General features: G+C 37.8%; 1 protein-coding gene across 1 annotated transcript in view; it reads left to right on the forward strand.

The window, feature by feature from the left end:
- The window catches only part of ABTB2 (ankyrin repeat and BTB domain containing 2), a 144587-nt gene extending 121789 nt beyond the window's left edge, over positions 1–22798 (forward strand). Inside the window, exons 7-17 of the mRNA XM_081945341.1 lie at positions 553–654; positions 2429–2525; positions 3189–3324; positions 4606–4832; positions 9767–9945; positions 12106–12211; positions 12323–12425; positions 15535–15625; positions 17259–17327; positions 19280–19393; positions 20261–22798. Of these exons, the coding sequence (XP_081801467.1) occupies positions 553–654; positions 2429–2525; positions 3189–3324; positions 4606–4832; positions 9767–9945; positions 12106–12211; positions 12323–12425; positions 15535–15625; positions 17259–17327; positions 19280–19393; positions 20261–20458 (1422 nt within the window). The 3' untranslated portion in view covers positions 20459–22798. The remainder of the gene's footprint in view (positions 1–552; positions 655–2428; positions 2526–3188; positions 3325–4605; positions 4833–9766; positions 9946–12105; positions 12212–12322; positions 12426–15534; positions 15626–17258; positions 17328–19279; positions 19394–20260) is intronic.
- Positions 22799–23155: the final 357 nt, after the last annotated feature.

Consider the following 23155-nt stretch of genomic DNA (forward strand, 5'->3'; position numbering starts at 1 on the left):
TTTATATTTACCGACAAAGAAATAAAGGGAGACTAATATAGATCTATTTTGAGCTAGTTAGCTATTTATTGGCTAGCTGACGAGAGCTAAATAGCTCAGAATAGATCTATACTAATCTCCCTTTATTTCTTTGTCGGTAGATACAAATTCAACATTGTATTTTGAGGTTCATATAATTGCTGAATAGGTTTGGAGAGAAATTTCTTTCTTTTTAGAAATGATGGTGATAGTGGTTTATGGATTCTAAAGTAACAATACTTGCCGTAGATGAGATTATGAATCACAATGCAAAAGAATGCAAAAATTGAAAGAATAAATTATTTTCCCTCTGCAAGCACAAACTCTAAAGAAAACTAGCAGGTGCATTTTAAATCAACAAGCCAGTCTAAAGAATTAAACACACTGATTGGCGTTGGCAGAATTTTCGGCATTTTGTCAGCCTATAGATTCCAAGGATTGCAATTTACCAGGGTAGTGCTATTCTCAAATGCATTTTAGGAGCTTAACAACAAGAAGAATTGCAACCAATAAATATTTCTCCCTTTTTCCCAGGTTCCTGGAAGTTCATCTCGATACCCATCAGTTCATCCTGATAGTCGACACTGGACTGCGCTCACTTTCTCTGTATTACATGGCCATATCTCAGTCGTCCAGGTCAGCAAAAGACAAGTTGTTAAAGTTTCACACGCAACCTGAAAAGAATATGATCTGAGATCCATAACACATCACTAAAAAGATGAAAAACCATTTTGCCTGGGATTTTGTAGATTGCATGAACATGCCTGGGAGGCACTACTATGCATTTGATGCTAAATATGCCTCCATTTCAAAGCACATGAAACTAGCTAGCAATGAGAGGCAGCTTGGTCTAGTGGTTAAGACAATTAGCTAGAAACCAGGAGACTGAGATCACCTTAGCCATCAAAGCCAGCTGGGCATTTTGGAGCCCCCCCCCTCTCTCTCTCTCCCTCTCCCTCTCCCTCTCCCTCTCCCTCTCTCTCTCTCTCTCTCTCTCTCTCTCTCTCACACACACACACACACACACACACACACACACACACGTGTTATCATTGTGGGAAAAATAAGAAGAGGAAGGTATGTTTGATATGTTTCTCACCTTGAGATATTTATGAAAATAAATAATCAGGTGTATATAAATAAATAAACAAAATGCCTTTCTCGGACTTTGTCCCAGGGAAACTGGCAACAATTCATAAATGCAAATTTAGGAGAGCAGTAGCCCCACCAATTATTTCAGAAACAAAGCATTGCTTTCATACTCATTAATTTTTGGATAGTTTCACTGGGATAGACAATGCTTTACAAGCTTGAAGATACATAATGTGCCAAGGCACCTGATTGGGCCCATTTATTGACATGCATTTGTATAAGCACTGAAAGATGTAGAACTGTTCTGCACACACACACAAAACATACAATCTTCAGACACTTATTTCACATAGACACAGACAACTGCGTGCAAAATCTACACAGCATCTCACTGTTGTGGATGAACAGGCAGGTATAAAGATAAACCAACCTTCCCGCCTTAAATCAATCTTAGGTAGGAAGAAGGAAGGAGATAGGAAGCTGTCTTTACTTCCTGGTAAAAGAAATCAGAAGCTGCTTAGCTTGAAAAAGCGGGAAAGAGTGTGCAGGGTTCTGGAGACCTTGTAAAAATGTTGTGGGTACAGACACACAGGCTGTCAATGGACATCCTCACTGCAAGCACTTCTCTGAAACCAAAGTAGAAAACGTATATAAGTAGTAGAGCAGCTTCTGCCTCATACAGTCCAAAAGACAAGGAACACAAAACAGAAGGGATTGGGATGGAGGAGGACAAAAGCAGGTGCAGGGTGCTTCTTTCTTTCAGTTTCATATCTTCTTATAATAGACTGATTGAAGTAGAATGCATCCAAATAGCTTTATGGAATGGTACTCAGCTGGTGAGATTTGAGAAGTCAGAGGCCATGAATCCAAAAATGGATACAATTATTTAGGAATAATTCTGAATTCAAAGCATATTTCCAAATGATTTTCCATATCTGCCACTTTTTTTTTAGAACTAGATGGAAATGTTATGTTTTCATGCATCTGACATACAGCTGTCTCTTTGAAAATTACCAGACCTTTTTTTAAAAAAAAAACAGACTGAGAAAACTTTTAGAGATGGCAAATTTAATTCCAAAAGCGCTGTATGTTAGAACTATCAGATCTGGGCTGCAAAATTCCAAATAATCACCAGTGAGTAGCAGAGGCTTACAAAATATTATTTGCTGCCATCTATTGACCACCTGGAATGTTGCACTCCACATCTAGTAACCTTACTGTGTAGGTCTTACAACAGGCAACCAAGGAAAGTAGATGCCATGATTAACAGTCTCCCCGCCTCCATTTCTTCTTCAAATTCCCTGTTGTTGCTTTACAGTTGCTGCTGGATGCAGGGGCCCATGTTGAAGGTTCTGCTGTCAACAGTGGAGAAGACAACTATGCTGAGACACCACTTCAACTGGCCTCAGCAGCAGGCAAGTTTCAGCAAGTGTTGCACTTTCATCCCTAATGAAGTTCAGAGGTTTCTCAACCTCAGCAACTTCAGCTCCCAGTATTGTCTGACTGCAGAATTCTGGGAATTGAAGTTTTCATGTCTTAAAGTTGTTGAGAAATATTGGTGTAGATACATAATCTGAAAACAATTGCCTCCAATATCTATTTGGGTTTTCAGTCTGACTATGAAGTGCCAAAAAACCCAAATTTGGAAGAAACAATATTTTCAGAGGTGCCAAATATTTTGTACTTAATACAGGCGTGCAGTTCCTGGCAACCTGTTTGCAGTGGGGCAGTGAGACTATGTAGGATTATGAAATGATGAATTGTACTTAGTGTATGTATACAAGGTAATATGTGGTCCTAGTGTATGCACATAGATTCACTTGGCATGGTTCTTGCTCCCTTTTGGGGGAATGGAAACTATAATAGAAAATAATGATGTGCATATAAATATCCACAAATGTTTGCACATTATTGTATGTGCACAGCAAGATTTGGTCACCACATCTTATCAAATATACAGGATCACTATTACAAATTGGAGGGAGGGAGGGAGAAAGGAAGGAAGGAAAGAATGATTAGCTGCTATCTTACAACTTTACCAAAAATAACCCCACCAATACAACTGTTTGCATTTCTAGGCAACTATGAGCTGGTCAGTTTGCTACTGAGCCGAGGAGCTGATCCCCTTCTGAGTATGCTGGAGGCCAATGGGATCTCCTCATCACTTCATGAAGACATGAATTGTTTCAGCCATGCTGCTGCTCATGGACATAGGTAAATCATAGGCATAGGTTGGTAAGTGTAGTCAGTTGTGCCCCATGGATGATAGGAAAAGAGATGTCACCTCTTTTTCCTTCTATGCTTTATGTCACCACCTAGAGCAAGAAATTTATTTGGGTTCTTTCACGGGACATTATCAAAGGACTCTGGATGGTTCAATAACATTGCAAAAGACACTGTGGATTATGGACTTTTGTTCAAGCTCAGAGAATAATGGTCTCTCCTTTACTTTTTCATTTGCTAGGTATCACATGATAGAAACAGTAGTTTTGCCAGGATATTTCTGTAGCCTAAAACAATTGTATTCATCAAGTTTCAGTATCATAGCATCACTGTATTTTTAATCATTTTCTAACTACCAGCCAACTATTCATATTTTTGCTACCATCAGGAGCAAAATTTATATTTCCAAATTAGTATCTTTTGTTATATATTTTTTTAATGGAGAACCATTGGCCGGGAAACTTCAAACAGTAATAGAAAACACCCAAATTACCAAAGGCTCCAGCATCTTGGGGTAGGGAAAAAACGGAAACGAGACTACCTGCAAGAGAGATTTAGAATTTTTAAAAAATTGTATACGTTTTGCAGTCCTTGACAAAATGTTTAACTCCTTGTGGATTTTTTGTGTAAAAAAGAAAAAAATGAAGTTGTGATCTATGTCTTTGATGGTTAGACAAGATATAGAAAAGAGAAAATCATGATATAATCTTAGTCAGAGAGGTTAGTATTGTACTTAAACATGCTGTAAAGATCAAAAGCCAACTTTTTAATATCTTTTTAATATATCTATCTACTTTTTTGTTTTTTATCTTCCTATTACTTTTTTATACTTTGTGTTTTTTTCCCTTTCCCTTTTACTTTCTCCTTTCTCATTCTACTTTAGTTTGTATTAGTTATGAGTGTTAAAAATCTCAGTATTAATACACACTGACACACACTCTGTATCCTTACATTCAATTCACAGAATGTAGCTGCTGGTGGCAATTTAAAACAAGCAAGATTGTTTTAAATTGCAAGGTATGGTTATAGTATAAATTTATATGTGGCCTAATGAATATTTCAGTAAACAAAGAAGAAAATAGTTAAAAGAAATAATGTTGCTAAATTCCACCTTTGCATTTCTCTTGCTTGTCTAGAAAGATCTCCTTGGCATTGTTAAAATTATTTTTGTGGGGAATAGGCATTTACTAACCAAATTACCAAAGTAAACAGTTATCTCATAGTTTCCAGATCTGTATAGTTACAGATCCTTTTGTTTTTTTTACTTTATAGAAATGTCCTACGCAAGCTGTTGACCCAACCACAGCAGTCGAAGGGAGATGTTCTCTCCCTGGAAGAGATTTTAGCAGAGGGTGTGGAAAGCGATACTTCCAGCCAAGGAAGTTCTAATGAGGGCCAAGTTAAGTTATGCAAAACCAGAATGAAAGCATTACAGGAGGCCATGTATTACAGTGCCGAGCATGGCTATGTCGATATCACAATGGAACTGAGAGTACTTGGTAAGATTTTGTTTTTAACTCTTCTTATCATTGTAAGACATGGAAACATTCCTTAAGTCTCTTGTACATGTCTGTGTGTGTGTGTGTGTGTGTGTCCATATATATATATGTGTGTGTGTGTGTGTGTGTGCGCGCGCACGCATGCGTATGTATATGTATATATATATATATGTATATGTATGTATATGTATATGTATATGTATATGTATATATGGACACACACAAGACCAGCACATATATATGCTGGTCTTGTTGTATTCGGGTCTTTTCTTACACGGGAATCTTACACGGGAAAAGACCCGAATACAACAAGACCAGCATACCTACACCCGTGAAAATCTACGAAAACTATATATCGTTGGATGACGAGTAAGATCTCGTCGAAACGTCATCAAGATACTCTCAATCTTACATGGGAAAAGACCCGAATACACCAAAACCTGCATATATATATATATACATATATTACCAAAGCCTTCTCTTTGCTGTCATCTAGTAGTATGATTGATTTATATATATATATATATATATATATATATATATATATATATATATATATATATATATATATATATATATATATATATATATATATATATATATATATACACACACATATATATATATACATATACACACACACCACACACACACACACCACACACACACACATGTATGTATGTATGTATGTATGTATTTGTGTTACAACCCCTGGTATGCCCAAATATGGGAGGGAGCTCACTACTCCCTCTTTCTGTCCTTCGGCTCATTACAGAAGACCATCCAGGCAGAAAACCATATTTTTATTTTTAATGTTGCCTTTTTATATTTGTGTTGTATTTGTCAGCTGATAAATAAATAAAGAGAGACTAGTATAGATCCATTTCAAGCTATTTACCTCTCATCAGCTAGCCATACCCTTACTGGGATTCGAACCAGGGCTGTATAACATTAGGCAGTTGTATTAGCCACTAAGCCGCAGGCTCTCCTCCTTATCAGCTGAGCCAGGGAAATAGGTATGTATTTGTGTTACAACCCCTGGTATGCCCAAATATGGGAGGGAGCTCACTACTCCCTCTTTCTGTCCTTCGGCTCATTACAGAAGACCATCCAGGCAGAAAACCATATTTTTATTTTTAATGTTGCCTTTTTATATTTGTGTTGTATTTGTCAGCTGATAAATAAATAAAGAGAGACTAGTATAGATCCATTTCAAGCTATTTACCTCTCATCAGCTAGCCATACCCTTACTGGGATTCGAACCAGGGCTGTATAACATTAGGCAGTTGTATTAGCCACTAAGCCGCAGGCTCTCCTCCTTATCAGCTGAGCCAGGGAAATAGGTATGTATTTGTGTTATAACCCCTGGTATGCCCAAATATGGGAGGGAGCTCACTACTCCCTCTTTCTGTCCTTCGGCTCATTACAGAAGACCATCCAGGCAGAAAACCATATTTTTATTTTTAATGTTGCCTTATGGTTTTCTGCCTGGATGGTCTTCTGTAATGAGCCGAAGGACAGAAAGAGGGAGTAGTGAGCTCCCTCCCATATTTGGGCATACCAGGGGTTGTAACACAAATACATACCTATTTCCCTGGCTCAGCTGATAAGGAGGAGAGCCTGTGGCTTAGTGGCTAATACAACTGCCTAATATGTTATACAGCCCTGGTTCGAATCCCAGTAAGGGTATGGCTAGCTGATGAGAGCTAAATAGCTTGAAATAGATCTATATTAGTCTCCCTTTATTTATTTATCAGCACAAATACAACACACAAACACACACACACATATCAATCATACTACTAGATGACAGCAAAGAGGAGGCTTCGGTAATCTCTTTGCTGTCACCTAGTGATTGTCTGGGTTTCTGTATATACTGTATATGTTTGCCATATACATTATATATACATTATACATTAAATATACATTATTGGTCAAATAACTGAACTACAGTAATAGGGGAATGCTTTGGTAATAAATAAACTTAAGCTTTGGCATTGATACCATTATCCTGAAATAAAGATATATTGTCCTGAAATAAAGCTTGACTATTAAGAAACAGCCACATGCGTTTCAGTCCTCTTAAGTGCTGGAAAATTGGTTCTTAAAACTTTGGAGAGTTTTAATCTTCCTCTTTAAGGAGGAGATCAGACCTCTTAAAAATGCATTAAATGAACATTAAAATGAAAAAGCCGTCTCATTATTAGGGCACATGATCTGCTCAAATGTTTTTTGCAGTTTAAATGAGATGTGGTCCAGTGCAAGATATTTTAAAATTAAGTTTGAAAACATTAGATTAAGAATATTGGACTAATCAGAAATTAAAATCAGATTTGTCATTTAAACAGCTATGTAAAAATGGGTCGTTTGGTTAACAAGCCATATACAGGTGAAACTCGAAAAATTAGAATATTGTGCAAAAGTTCATTTATTTTAATGCAACTTAAAAGGTGAAACTAATATATGAGATAAGACTCATTACATGCAAAGCAAGATAGTTCAAACCGTGATTTGTCATAATTGTGATGATTATGGCTTACAGCTCATGAAAACCCCAAATCCACCATCTCAGAAAATTAGGATATTACATGCAATCAACAAAACAAGGATTGTACATAGAACAATAATGGACCTCTGAAAAGTATAAGCATGCATATGTACTCAGTACTTGGTTTGGGCCCCTTTTGCAGCAATTACTGCCTCAATGCAGCATGGCATGGAAGCTATCATTGCTGTGGCATTGCTGAGGCGTTATGGAAGACCAACTTTTGCATCTCATTTGGAAACCAAGGACCCAGAGTATGGAGGAAGAATGGAGGGGCCAATCAAGCACAGTAATCCCACGGTCATTGAACCAGGTTTTGGTGCTTTTGGCAAAAGTTGCTCTCATCAGAAAAGAGGACTTTGGACCACTGAGCAACAAGACTTTGGACCACTGTGCTTCATTAAGACCAGGGTCAACGCAGCTGTCTACCAGGAGATTTTGGAGCACTTCATGCTTCCTTCTGCAGACGAGCTTTATGGGGATGCTGACTTCATTTTCCAGCTGCTCACACTGCCAAAAGCACCAAAACCTGATTCAATGACCGTGGGATTACTGTGCTTGATTGCCCAGCAAACTTGCCTGACCTGAACCCCATAGACAATCTATGGGGCATTGCCAAGAGAAAGAAGAGAGACATGAAACCGAACAATGCAGAAGAGCTGAGGGCCGCTATTGAAGCATCCTGGTCTTCCATAACACCTCAGCAGTGTCACGGGCTGATAGCTTCCATGCCATGCCACATTGAGGCAGTAATTGCTGCAAAAGAGGCCCAAACCAAGTACTGAGTACATATGCATGCTTATACTTTTCAGAGGTCCGATATTATTCTGTGTACAATCCTTGTTTTATTGATTGCATGTAATATTCTAATTTTCTGAGATGCTGGATTTGGGGTTTTCATGAGCTGTACGCCATAATCATCACAACTATGACAAATCACAGCTTGAACTACCTTGCTTTGCATGTAATGAGTCTTATCTCACATATTAGTTTCACCTTTTAAGCTGCATTACTGAAATAAAAACTTTTGCACAATATTCTAATTTTTCGAGTTTCATCTGTATGATTGGATTTCTTCTTTCTACTTTCAAACTTGGATAGAAGTTCTGCCCTGCTTTGCATTCTTTCCTTAGAACTGAAATTATGTTTAAGGAAGAAAAAAACCAGCATCTGAATTCTAATCTTTATTCTTGTATGAAAAAGAGCATTCTTGCAAATTTCTCATTTTAAAAGTAGGAGTTCTTTCTTCTCCTTTCATTTTTGCGGACAGGCTGAGGAAGCAAAAGAAACACTTCATTTTAGTTCTGACTAAAGAAGCAGGGTTTTTCTTCTTGATTCTCTGTTTCACCCCTATTATTTTGTAGTAACCTTATTTCCTGGTGTACCTGCTCTTGGGTTATGGTTAGAATTGGAGCTAGGGATAGGAATTCCAATTATATTCTGGTTGAATAATTCTCCAGGTAATCCAACATGGCTTTGCTTCAGTTAAGCCCTTAAAACATGTTGGTGATGAACTTCCATAAATGCGAGCCAGATATGCTTTTATGAAACCCAGTTCAGTCTCTTGGATTTGGAAAGGCTGAGAGACTTATTGATGATGATTTTTCATAAGAAAATACAAGCCCTACTAATATTTTTTCTCAGCATTCCGTGGTACCGTACAACTTATCAGCTAGGTTTGGGATATTCAGAAGCATGGACAGCAAAGAATTTAAACAGCAATTGCAGAAAGTGGGATTAAACCTACCGGTCTACTTTATTAGAAAATCATGTGTAGGCTTCCAAATTGATAAAAAGAAAAGAAGAAATAGAGCAGCTCACTACTTGATTGAACTAATGTTATTAGTTATAACCTTGAGTTATTCCTGCTAATTCTGTGCTATGATTAGAATAGTCTTGGAATTGCTCCGGTACCATGCCTTCAAATTCTTCCTACATAACTAGAATACACGGCATAGTTTTGTGCAACAATGGAGATGTCTATTCATTAGCAGATTTGTGGCAATGGAGATAATCATACAATCCATCCTGATCATTTGCATAGATAGTTTCACAGTGAAAGCAGTGTGGGACCTGTTATCATGCATCCATGATACCAAGTATATCATCCATGTACATAAAGATAAAACAAAAGCAGGTTCTTAATTCTCTTAAGTTATGTTATTTTTATAGTGCTCATTAAAAGATAATCACCTCTCATATATTTATTTGGAATATTATACCTCCCTGTGCTGCCCTGTGTCATACTCTATAAATAAATTTCTAGTGCTATTAGAACATTAAAACTAAACATTTGGTTTTATAGAGAGTACATATTTGCCTTTTAACAGTTGAATGTCCGTATTTATTAATAAAATTGTATTTCTCCTTTCTTTCGGAATGGTTCCAGGAATCCCATGGAAGCTGCATGTATGGATTGAGTCACTACGAACAACTTTTTATCAGTCTCGTTATTCAGTGGTACAGAATCTCCTACGGGAATTTGTCACCATTAAAGAAGAAGAATACAATGAAGAGTTAGTGAATGAAGGACTGAAATTAATGTTTGAAATTCTCAGAACCAGCAAAGTAAGCTATTCTAAAACTTTACACATCACTTCAGCTCCTTTGCCTCATTTCATAACATCATTCTTGATGCAGAAATCCAGAGATCTCAAACGCTTATGTCATTTTGGTGAACTTTGGCCTGGGCAAGACATGCAAATAATGCTATATAAAGAAAGACATCTACTGGCACTGGATTAGTAGGGTAGATCTCAAAGACACCAATTGTCAAGAGTCATCTACCATACTCCTATTGCTTGTTAGGTTGCCCTCACTTCCTAGTCATTCATTCATTCATTCATTTGCATCCATTCTGCAGCTGGATTTGTTGACTTTCTTCTTCTGAAGTTGCAAACACTCAGAGGTAGAAATCTATTAGGTATCCTCCTCCGCCTTCAGAGCTGCATATTTCTGACACTGAAATGATAGTTCAATCAGAAATGTGAAAGAAGTCAAAGGGCTGAACAGTCTCACAGTTTACAATCACGTGCTGGACAAAAATTAAGCCAGTTAGAATAAACTTACCATCTGGATTAAGCTTTCCTGAATGTGAATACAGCAATATCACTGAGTTCTTATAATAGAGAATATAACAAAAAGACAGCTGCAGATTTCACATGTTAATGGCCAACAAATTAGCATGTTTGTCTCATTAGTTATTCTTCTAGAAAATGGATGTGAAATCAGAGAACTAGTTTTAAAAGAAGGATTGGGTTTTGAAACTCAAGGCTCCCCTTTGCTTTGTACGTAAGTTCTTGGCGCAGTCCCTTGCTTTTAGCCTCACCTGTCTACTTGTTGAGAAAAAGCTGTTTTGGGAAAGGGTAAGATGGGTTTTCTTTTTGTCTTAGCCATTTTGATAAGATATTTACAATGAGGTCCAAAATTATAACCTAACCAAAAGGAGTTTAAGCTGTTGAAAAAACATAATTAGTTCTAGGTGTTTCACTCATCCCAGCTATATGTATTTATGCTTGTTTACTGGCAATGCAAACAGGGACCAGAAGAAAAAGCTCTCTTTTGTACTAGAAGCCCTAATTCTAATAATTTAAATCATCTGTCGTTGTCGCCATTAGCCACTCAGTCATGTCCAATCCTTGGCTTGGATCCACTCTGTGGATCAGTACTCTCCATACCTCTCTCTCTCACACCGCCTCCTTCAGATGTGCCATGGTCATCCCGGTGTCATCTCCCTAACCTCTGGTCACCTCATGAAACTGGGCCATGGAAACAAGTGAAGTCCCTTCCGTGGCATGCAGGCAGTACACAAAACCAAGCCACCTCGGTCCACAGAACCGGTCTCTGGTGCCTAAAAGGTTGGGGGCCACTGCTTTATAGGGTTCAGCCAATGGGTACTAGGGTGGCCTCTTCTCCTTTTTCCGCTGATCACTCCCAACATGATTGTCTTTTCAAGTGAATCAGCTCTCATGACAGGACCAAAGTATGACAACTTCTCTTTGGTGTATCTCTAATGAGTGGATATCTAATAAAGGTATTCATTCATAAATTCACCCCCACAGGTTAGTAATATTTTGAACTCTCCCTTTCTGTCATACAACTGAACACAAAATTTACAATTTAGTGTGTTCCTTTTATATAAATATATAAATCTCAATACCACCAATACCTTTACAAAATATATACATAGTTTTGATGATCAATCCTCCTCTGGTATTAGCAATTATTTCTTTCCAGAAATTGGAATGAGACAAAAATGGCAAACACTTCAGAAAATCGAGTTGAGTTAACTTTATATTTCTTAGGTACAAGAGATCCTCAGATCTCTTATAGGTGGAGGTATGTGGAAAGTAAAGGCCAAAGTGGTCAGTGGTGGAAGGAGCACTTTGGTCTGTGAATCCTAAACTGGGAGAGTGGCTCCAAGAGTTCCCAGGAGCAACATCAGAGCTTAGTCCAGAAGAGGAAAGTACCAGGATCAAACAGAGATGTGGAACCCTCAAACTCATGGGCCTTTGGTAAAAAAGATGCCACCTGTAGGTTGAGAAAGGGATTTTATTTATTTTAGATTATAGGTATAGGTGTCAGTGCAGATTCAGTTATTCTTCCCTCTGAGAATTGCATTCAGCAAATACTCTCTTGGCAAAGAGATGAATTCAAATATTTTATCTTTTGCTCTTTTCTACATAATAGAAACAGAATAATATGTTTCTTTAACTTGCCTATTCACAGAATGACTCAATCAGCCAGCATCTTGCAGCTATCTTTACTCACTGCTACGGAAGCAGCCCCATCCCCAGTATTCCTGAAATCAGAAAGACACTGCCAGCCCGCCTAGGTAACATAGTTAACCTTCAATCAGCAGTTATTGGGTGGATATTGGTTTCTTATCCTGATTTTCTACAATGAAACCCAATTAAACATCCTCTTTTTTTCCTCTTTTGTGCAGATCCTCACTTTCTAAATAACAAAGATATGTCTGATGTGACGTTTCAAGTGGAAGGAAAACTGTTCTACGCTCACAAAGTTCTCTTGGTTACTGCTTCAAATAAGTGAGTTTCTCCCTCAGCGAGTAGTACTTGGTACTGAATTATGCAAAGGATCTCCCACTTACAGCACATGGATGATATCTTATCCTGTACTGACAAATAACCTTTTTGAGAAGTTACTTGTAGATGTTAAAGAAGAGTCAAAACAGAGTAGAATTCTAAGAAACCCTCCGAAGTAGGATCCTTAAGTTAGGTTCTCCCCCTCCCCTAGCACTGAGTGGACAAGACCATAGAGGAAGGATGAGAACCATCCAAACATCATGTCTTTCCCTTTAAAACCTCAAAGCCACTCTAGAAGGATACTATAACTATGATAACAAAAGGCACTGAGAAATCAAGGAAAATTAGGATAAGTGACCACAACCATCCCAATCCTTCCAAAGGTCATCTGCAAGTGCAATTAACAGAGACTCTAGAAAGAGGGCAGAGAAGAGCAACGAAGATGATTAGGGGACTGGAAGCTAAAACATATGAAGAACGATTGCAGGAACTGGGTATGTCTAGTTTAATGAAAAGAAGGACTAGGGGAGACATGATAGCTGTGTTCCAATATCTCAGGGGTTGCCACAAAGAAGAGGGAGTCAAGTTATTCTCCAAAGCACCTGAGGGTAGAACAAGAAGCAATGGGTGGAAACTAATCAAAGAGAGAAGCAACCTAGAACTAAGGAGAAATTCCCTGCAGTTAGAGCAATGAATCAGTGGAACAATTTCCCTCCAGAAGTTGTGAATGCTCCAACACTGGAAGTTTTTAAGAAGATATTGGAAAGCCATTTGCTTGAAATGGGGCAGTGTTTCCTGCCTAAACAGGGGATTGAACTAGAAGACCTTCAAGGTCACTTCCAACTCTGTTATTCTGTTTTCTGTTTGTAATACCATCCTGTACTGCATACAACAATTATACCCCAATCCCAAAATAGCAGAGGCAGTAGGGGATTGTGCTTGGATCCAGATCAGACAAATGACAAGAGTGAGTCCACATCACTCATAAACCATTCAAGTGTGGCTGGAGAATAGATTTACAATATTTACAAATCCAGAATGAATAAAAAGGAACTTCTGCCACTGCTTCCAGGCAGAAACATGGAAGGTTAGAGGTCAAATGATAATTTTAAAGTTTGCATTTTTAAACTGGTAATAGTAATGATAATAATATACTATATTTGATTGACTTTAAGAGTTCTTTATTACCACTATTTACATTACTATATCAATATTGTCCATGGAGTTAGAAGCCAATACCAATCTGGCTCTAGACAAGAAGTGATAGAATACTCTGTAGTTTCTTTTGATATCTCTGAGATATTTGAAAGATCAACTTGTATAGTATATCTTTACTTTGACTAAGATCCACACTAAATGTTCTTCCTTTTATGGAAGTGCTCAGCTCCACCTACATATACTCAGTTATTACTGAAAGCACTCCAACAACTGAAATTTGGGAATATAAACAAAATATTGGCCAAGTCTAAGTGACCTCTCACTTGTCCCTCTTGACTTATTAAGTCTAATAGAAAGGGGACTTCATTTCTGTCCTGAGCTTTGCAGATTTCTCCCTAACAAAAAGATATACCATCTCCTTGAAATTTAAATTTCTCTAGTCACTCCTAAAGAAACTTACCCAGCACAGATGATATAATATTTTAAATCCGTTCCTGCAGTTTTCTGCACAATAGAGTAATTACTGATCAGGATTCTGTAGATTTTATTGTATTTGCAATTTGTATCTGGGTTTATGTTAGTACTTTGGTCAACAGCAAGGAGATGAACCTTGCTGAAAGAAATGGGAGGTATTATGTGATTGGTTACATTCTGTTAATCTCATTACCTTGGACTGTGCAGGATTAACCTATCTGATGCTGGTAGATGGTTGCAGTTATGCCATGGAATTTCCTTGGATTCTGTTAACCTATGTTTAATTCCTGTACCCCATTTCTAATAAACTAAGAGATAGCTACAGTATTTTAGCATAGGGACTGAAGTCAAATCAATATGCAGATGGCTCCTTGCCCTGCCTCTCCATTTAATTTCAGAAGATGTAGACAGGATGTTTGAATGAGATATACTGTAGCAGTTGGGGACTGCTGCAATATATCTCATTCAAATATCCTATCTACTGGTTTCATGGAAAACAGTTTTTCAATGGACTTGGGTGGGGGGATGGTTTCATTTCACACATTTACCCGCTACTCACTTCTAGCTTTGTGGCCCAGTTCCTAACAGGACACAGACTGGTACTGGTCTGAGGTGCAGGGGTTCGGGACTCCTAATATACTGAATGGGGTGAGGACCAATACATTGAGATTTGACTCTGATCAAAGATTTCAATCTGGTTTGAAGAGGGCTACTCTCTTATTAAATATCAGATTCATAGTGTAGGATTTGATCTACCATTATTGCTAGCGGCACAAATGACTTTGGTGTCTTTGTACTAAACTTAGACTGATGTAATAACTGTGATGTTATTTGAGCAGAGAAAATCTTTTTGTAGTTATTCCACCTCAGCTGGCCTAGCCTGCTTGGATTGCTGCCAATAACTGTAAGCATAAGTTGCACTATTATGAGTAATAATAATTTAGGCAAGGTTGCATCAATATTTGTTCTTTTGCATTTAGAATTTCACTCTTGGGATAGTGTACAAAACAGTTTTACAGCAACACAACATATATGTGGGGGAGGGGGATGAATTGCAATGTTGTTTTATTGTAATTAACTACAAATCCAGTTTATATCTGTCCAGTGCTGGGATAACAGATAATCATAATCCTTGGTTCATGTTTTTCAGCCTAGTTTCAAATTAAATCTGAACTGGATTTACTTTCCAATGCTTGAAGAAAGTCTGGTTTTCAATGTCAGATTTTAGAATAAGAATTCTCCAATAAATTCAGAGAGTACCTGTTAGGTTTGTTTTGTTTTTAGTTTGGTTTGGTTTGATTTGATTTTTTGTTTTGTTTTTGCAGAAAGCTTCTGCTAGGAAGGCTGATGATCCTGAAAATGCAAAGAATGGAGTTGGGTGGGGTGGTGGGAAGGCATTTATACTTTATCAGTTAAAACATAATCCAAGCAAATAAACTTTTAAAACCTCCTAAGAAATCACCTCTGCTTGTTTTCACAGATTTAAGACACTGATGACCAATAAAACAGGGCAGGACAGCCAAGGCAGTAAGATTGTGGAAATTAGTGACATGAGATATAATATCTTCAAGGTGGGTTGCAAAGAATAGTTCAGTCTATTCTTTCTGACACTGTCCGACACTGAAATGTGGAGCTGTGATTTTGAATGCCTTTATCTTCTGATATTTAGCACATTTGCACAATAAGAGAGCAATGATTAACTCTGACTAAAGATAGTGGTTTATGCTTATGTCCATGGGACGAGGCCAAATCAGCAGCAACAATAAAAATTCTGCCAATATGTTTTTTTTTTCATTAGATTAGGCCAGATCCACCCAAAGCTCATTTTCCCCCCATTATTAGTGTTCCTGAGATGCAAGCACATACTGAAGAATAGTCATTTTACTTAGCAAAAGTATATTCCATGGATAGTAACCAAAGCTTCCCAGGCATAATTTTCATGCTCTGTTAAACAAATTAAATATGAATAGCACAAAAACTTTCTTGGAAAAAAAACCCCCCAAATCCCAAAACTTGACTGTGGAATATTTTTACATAGATACATAACCTTGCATATAGAATGTTGTTAAAAGACAATGAATAAAGCTGAGTTTGACATGGAAAAAAATAGATCGGTAAAATCTTAATACATAGGATTAATACATTCATTTTTATAGAGAAGAGGTGTTAAACTCTCAGCCTGTGGGCCGGATGCTCACACCCGGTTTACCGAAGGCAAAAATAGTCACAATGTGTCACATGACACGTGATGATGTGAGCTTGACACCCCTGTTATAGAGCAAGCTGAAAATATGTAAAAGCCAGAAACCCAGAAAAGATAATATTTAGAACTGTCAAAATAATCAGTTGGCTTTCCTCAACTCACATTCATTTTTTTTTTCATTTGCATTATATGGGTTTTGTTATAAATCTATGGAGATTCTTAGTCATCTAACTCACGGTTGTCCCCAAGGTGCTTTTTTCACCAAAGTCCAGTTGCTGCCTCTTGAAAAAAAAAAAAGCACCTTTGTTTGCAGTTATGTTGCAATGAACTGGGTGAAGACAGAAGCGTTTAGGGTTCTGTTGACCAGGGTTTGCTAACTTTACACCAGTCTTTACAAGCCAGATCTGTCCATTATTAGGGTTGAACTTTTAAAAAAAAATAGTTTATAATATAAAATACAAAAATACAAAAGAAAATAGGGGAGGGAGCAAGGGAAAAGTGTAGGTAAAAATGGAAAAAGAAATAAAAAAACGTTGACTTCTGACTCCCTTTAATGCAGTAGAATAAGATAATAGCATCAAACCTCAACTTTTTACTTTTACGTAATAGTATAAACTAGCCATTTCTATAACAAAAACCTATCTAATCAGTAAAATTAAAGTTTCATTTTTCCCACCTCAAGCACAAAGTCCAGAAGTGGTTTCCAAGTAGAAACAATAGTATTTTTTTTTCTTTAATCAAAGCAGTCAATTTAGCCATCTCTGCTAACTCCGTCAACTTTTGCAGCCATTCCATCTATTGTGAGAATCAAAGGGTTCTTCCATTTTTGTGCATAAAGTCATCTTGTTGCTGTCAACATACATAACATCAAACATTATGGTGCTTAAGGGAGAGTTAATGCTGCATGCTGCATTTGCTTTCATTTCAGTAGTGGAAGGTTTCTGTATGTTCCTCTTAAGTGAAACTACAGACTTCCTAATGCTCTACCTTTCTTCTTATAGATGCTGATGCAGTATTTATATTATGGAGGAATGGAAGCCATGGAAATCCCCATAGCTGATATCCTAGAGGTGAGCATTTGCTTCTCATTGACTTTTGATCTATGGCTAATGTGTCTTCATTACAGAACCTGTGCTAATTTTAGAAACACTTGCCTGCACATTCAGTAAACGAATTCTAGAGTTAAAACTGTTCATCCAATCCATTTGCAAACCAAAACAGCACAAACATCATTTTGATTGATGGAAAAGTGATGAAAACATTCTAGGCTGATTTTCAGAAATGTAGATTGAATAAGCAACTTGGATTCAATGAGTGTCCAGAGAGATTCTCTGGGTAGAAAAGCAGGATATAAATTGATGTATGATGAATTATGCTCTTAATTTACTTCAACTTTCCCCAACTTACTAAAGTTTGAAATTGTTATCTCAAGCCATCCGTTACTGCGAGTGATGGAGCTGTTGATTTGTTTGGAGATAGCCTGCAGCGCTGAACTATGTGTGGGACAGCCAAAAAGAAGAAAATGGTGTGGTAGTCAAAAAAAAGAGAGAGAGGAACAATCTGAGCTCCCTCTGGCAGCTTTGAGATTAACAAGAGTATTATAAAACGTAAAGTGCAAAGCAGAGGGGATTAAAGATAAGCACCAAGGCTAAAGTAATGACAGATATTGGGAATAATCAAATAGAAATAACCTTGAGAAAAAAGATAAGGAAGTTAGTCTTCATCATGCTGAGGTAGCAACAAGGATGAGACCTCTGAGTCAGGCACGTAGATGTAAGGCCTTGGGACTTGTGGTTGAACAACACAGTTACAGCTTGAAGAGCTTAGTTAAACTGCAGAGTTTCACATGTACACAAAATGCAGCCATCACACCATTGCAATATCTTTGTAATATCTCTGGGGATTACTAGTTGGAATGGGAAATATTTCACGCTTGTAGGAAGATTGGAATTGTTTTACACAGTACCAAGAAAGGGATGGTTAGTGTAGATGGTGAAGGCACCAGACTAGAAACCAGGAGACTCTGAGTTCTAGTCTTGCCTTAGGCATGAAAGCTATCTGGGTGACTTTGGGCCAGTTATTCTCTCTGTCAGCCCAACCCACCGCACAGGATCGTTGTGGGGAAAATAGGAAGAGGAAGGAGTATTGTGTAGGTTTGCTTGAATTGTGTACAAAAATAATAAATGCAGGAAATAAATAAATAATGTTGATAATCTTTCAGACTGTTTTCAATAACTTACAGCACTGACTAGCCTTTGTCTTGAAAAATTAAGGACAATGAGTTATAATAGAACTATGCAGACACTTACATGAAAGATGCAATGGAAAGGTGAAAAAATATCCCAGAAGGCAACAGTGACAAATCACATCCACATTGTCACAAACATACAGATGTGCTCACACAAATGTGGGCATATCCAGGATTTGATGTTGATCTGAGGGAAACTATATGTTATCATATTGAAAACTTCCCATCCCAACGATCTTGGACAGAGGCATTATTAGGGTATATTATTCCTCAATTAAGCATTCTGAATTTTCTGGGAAAATGCAGTTTGGAGGTATTACTTAATCCCTCATGATTACTAGTGTATCTCTGACTCAGATGCCTTTAACAATTTGAATTGATAAATCAGGACAAAAACTATTGTGCAAAAGACAGCTTTTGAAATAGTCCCCAAAATTTATAGGATTGCAAAATTTATCTTCCCATGTATTCCTACGTGAACGTTGACATTCTTTTGAAAGGCCCCTCTCAAGAGATTGCAATAAATGAGACCGTGAGGCCTATTCTGTATTTTCTTCCATTCCCAGTAAATACTTTTAGTTCTAAAAATGCATTTATTATTTTTTAATACACACTGATATTTTTAATTTTTTAAGATGTGTTACATTTTAAGATATATATATATATATTTGCATGTCACCCAAAGGACTTCAGCTCAGGGATAACCTAGAGATATTGAATGTCAATGGAATGAGCAAAATGTTAAAATAATGCCTTCTCTTACATCCTGGCCAGTTGCTCTCAGCTGCAAGTTTATTCCAGTTGGACGGCCTCCAGCGCCACTGTGAGATACTGTGTGCTCAGACCATCAATACTGAAAGTTGTGTTCACATCTATAAATATGCCAAGGTAAAGATGATATTCTAGTCAACCTCCATGTATAAGAATGCCAGATCTTAGGAGAGGAATTGGGAAAACGGCCTTAAATGCATCAGAAGCTGGAAACCAGTAAAAGAGGTCTTATAGATAAGGCCAGACTTAAGAAAGATTCCCCTATTTATAGGGGGAAACCAAGTATTGCAAAATAATACAATTCCATTGGTGGCAGCTGAATATGAAGCTGAATATGAAGAGCCAAGCATCTCTTACTTGGGTTTACTTTAGTAATTTCTTTTCTTCATAAGACCCATCATACATGCCTCAAATTGGTTTGACTGCTAACACTATTCATTCTCTGGAACTTAGTCATCATTCTTCCATATTAATTGCAGTCTCCCATGACCAACACAATCACAATTGGTGCCGGCAACTTGTTAAGCAAAGCAGTTGCTAAGTTGAAACCCTGTCTCTGTTTATGAATTTGCCCCAAGAAGGTCATCAAGAATTGGTCATAAAGTTACTTTTTCATCCCTATTGTACCTGTCGCTAAACAAGGACTGCCTGTATTAGCCTGGCAGTTTCACTGACCAGTTGCTCATTCCCTTTTAAGGTTTCCTTAACTTTGGCTCAATGAGCAGCAGAAGAAAAGAGCGTTTGGGAGGGGAGGCATTTTAACCACTTCAAAATATCCCCGTGGAATAACCACACAGAAAATGGGTGGACACAAAATCGACAGTACTTTTTAACCAAAGGATGAAAATGCTCTCAGGCATTTGCTATCAGGATAAAGCTGTCTTTGGAGGGAGAAGGGAACAAGGGTGGGAGAGAGGGAGGGGGGGGAATAATTGACAGCTGCCTAATGTGTGTTTTATCACAGCATCCCTTTGTTTTTTATAGATCCATAATGCCCCAGAACTGGCCTCTTTTTGCGAAGGCTTTTTTCTCAAGCATATGAACTCCCTGGTGCAGCAGGAATCGTTCAGGCAGCTCATCTATGGCAGGAACAGTAGGGTTCAGGGCCTGGATCCCCTCCAGGATTTGCAGTCCACTTTGGCCAGAAGACTTCATTCCGTTTATGTAACTTCAAGAGTGTAATTGCTAAGATCCATGGCCCTGCTGTGAAGCAAAGCCCCTGCTCATTGAACTGCACTGAAACGGGATCTTGGCCCCAGCGTGGCTGCTTCATCCGGCTTCTGAAGACAGTGCCTCTTCCACCACCTCAGCAAACTTATCCAAACGCAAGAAAAATAACTCACATGCCACAATGGTTTTAGCTGAAAACGGATGAGCAGAATCTGAGGTGGGATGCTGCTATTCTGCTAGGGTACGCATCAGAAAGGAGAACTCAGGGGGAAATTCACTTCTAAGCGTCCAAAAGATCGCTTAGAAGAATGCACAAACCATAGTTGGCATTTAGCCAGAGGACAGACTGTTTTTAAAAAATGGCTATGAATGTAGAAATTCCAATTTCTCTCAACTTTGGCTACTCAAAACTGTGTAATATTGGGGTAGCTGATTCCACCAGAGTGCCATGCTGCAAACGGATCTGGCTTTTTGCTTTGTCCACTGAGACATGCAGGTTCAGTAGAGGCTAAAGCTAAAAAAAAAAAAAAAGCTAGATTTGAAGATACAATAATATGCTACCTAACAGATTCTAGGTTATTTTGGCCTCAGTTTTTAACTAGCTCTGGCTGTCCATTTTTGTATTTAAAGAAACATAACCTGGTGTCCCTAATATTTACAGCTACCCACGTCTTTGTGCAAATTATTATCGCCAAGACCATCACACTGTGGTATCTATGATACTGGTTGTTGCAGATAGAATTTCTCTCATTTCTGCAATATAGCTGTATATAAAGGGCTGGGGCTTGCTTTGTCAATGCTATTATAGCGAAAACTGCCTGAAATGCCTGATCTGGTGCTTATGATCTGGACCACCGTCTGCCTGGGAATTATGTGCATCACGCACAGAAATAGGACTGGGGAATTCCAGGTAAAGGGATCTCTGTATAGAAAGACTGTATATTTGTGCATATCGTTTTTAGAACTGGAAGTTGCAAGCAATAATCAAGCACTGTGCAGACTACACATGCAGCCTGAATTGTATGATTTCGAATGAGAGCCACATTTAAATACTGCTACTGCACCATTTGTTGCATGTGATAGCATTCTGACTCATTAAACTGGATTTCAGCTAGTGTAGGTAAATCAGGCCTGACTGGGTTCAAAGTTGAATATTAAATCATTGTAAATAACTGAACAAGGACTTTTGCACATGTTATCTCACCATTTGAGTCAGAAAGTCAGTATGACTGGCACAAATTATTTTCATATCCCTCCACATACACTTCAGTCTGCATTGAAATGTTAAGGGTTGACATGGGAATTAGCTGAAATAGGAACATGCTTCCCCTCTTTCCAATAATCGACATTTTGCTTTCATCTTTGGACTAGAAAATATTAATTTAGGCTATAGTTTTAATAAATGAGTATTAACAAGGATTATGGTTATCAGTTGGGGAAATATGCATAAATCAAAAATTGTTTGAAGGAAATTGTCAAACTAATCAAGGGGGAAAGAAGTCAAGTCAAATGGGAAGGGAGCTAGGTGCATGCCACAAGAGTTTTTGTGGTGTTCCAGGAAAGATCATGAAAGAGTAATGGAAATCATGCAAATATATAGACGTTTCAGAAGCAAGAGAGGCTTTCCCAGTACCTATTTGAGAGTTTAAGGTCCTCACCATAAAATCTTCATTTTTAACAGAGAGAAAAGCATTCATTACAAGATGAACCATGTTTAGAAAGACTTATTACATTTGGTTTAAGGCTATAAAGATTGGAGCAGTTCAGCAATAACACAAGCCATAATTGTGACTGAGCAGGGAGGTTGGGTAAACTAACAGGGGGGGGGGATTATTTTTCTCAGATATCTTGCTCCTTTATCGGTTACAACCTGTGCCTAAAGAGTTCGGTACATTTGCATAATGCATGTGAATCACATGGTACAAAGGCAATACCTAACTAAAATATTTATAAATGGGTCAAGAAAGAAGTGGGATAGGTGGAGAGGAATCAAAACATGAGAACTGTATGAATTACCTACACATTTCAACTCATACTTGCAGAATAGCGCTACAGATTAAAAAAAAAAGATAAGCTATAAATCTGTCATTTTTTTCAAATCTGGATCTGCAAAACAAACACAAGCACCTCACATTCTCCAGATCACAGAAAAGTGTAAGATTTGTCATTAAGTAGTTAGGAAATATCCCAAAGTTTGTCATTTTGGGAAATAATTTTTAAATAGCTGATTTAGCTACCTGTACAAAAATATGTTGTATTGTGACAATGTCTGCTATATTAACTGTACATTAATGTTGTCATTTATGTAAATGTCCCATATTTTATTAACAACATGACACTTGGTTAAACTTTGCAGATGGTGTAAAGCTTAATAATTTAACACAAAACAAAATGGGCTATATAAGTATGGTCTCTTCCCCTCAATTTCTGTGTTTGTTGGATTGCAATAAATATAGGCAAAATACTGGTTCTAAAAGAGGGCCAGTTTAGCGTAGTCGTTAAAGCATCAAGATAGAAACCAGAAACTCTGAGTTCTAGTCCTTGAGTATGAAGCCAGCTGAGTGACCTTGGGCCAATCACCCTGTCTCAGTGCTAGAAAGTAGGCAATGGCAAGCCACTTCCAAAAAAAAAAAAAAAAACTTGCCAAGAAAACTGCTGTCCTGGCAATCTCCAGGAGTCAGTGAAAGGGCTGCCTACACTTGCTTTTTA

This window comes from Natrix helvetica (genome assembly GCF_964273705.1).
Source record: "Natrix helvetica genome assembly, chromosome: 1".
Taxonomy (NCBI): Eukaryota; Metazoa; Chordata; class Lepidosauria; order Squamata; family Natricidae; genus Natrix; species Natrix helvetica.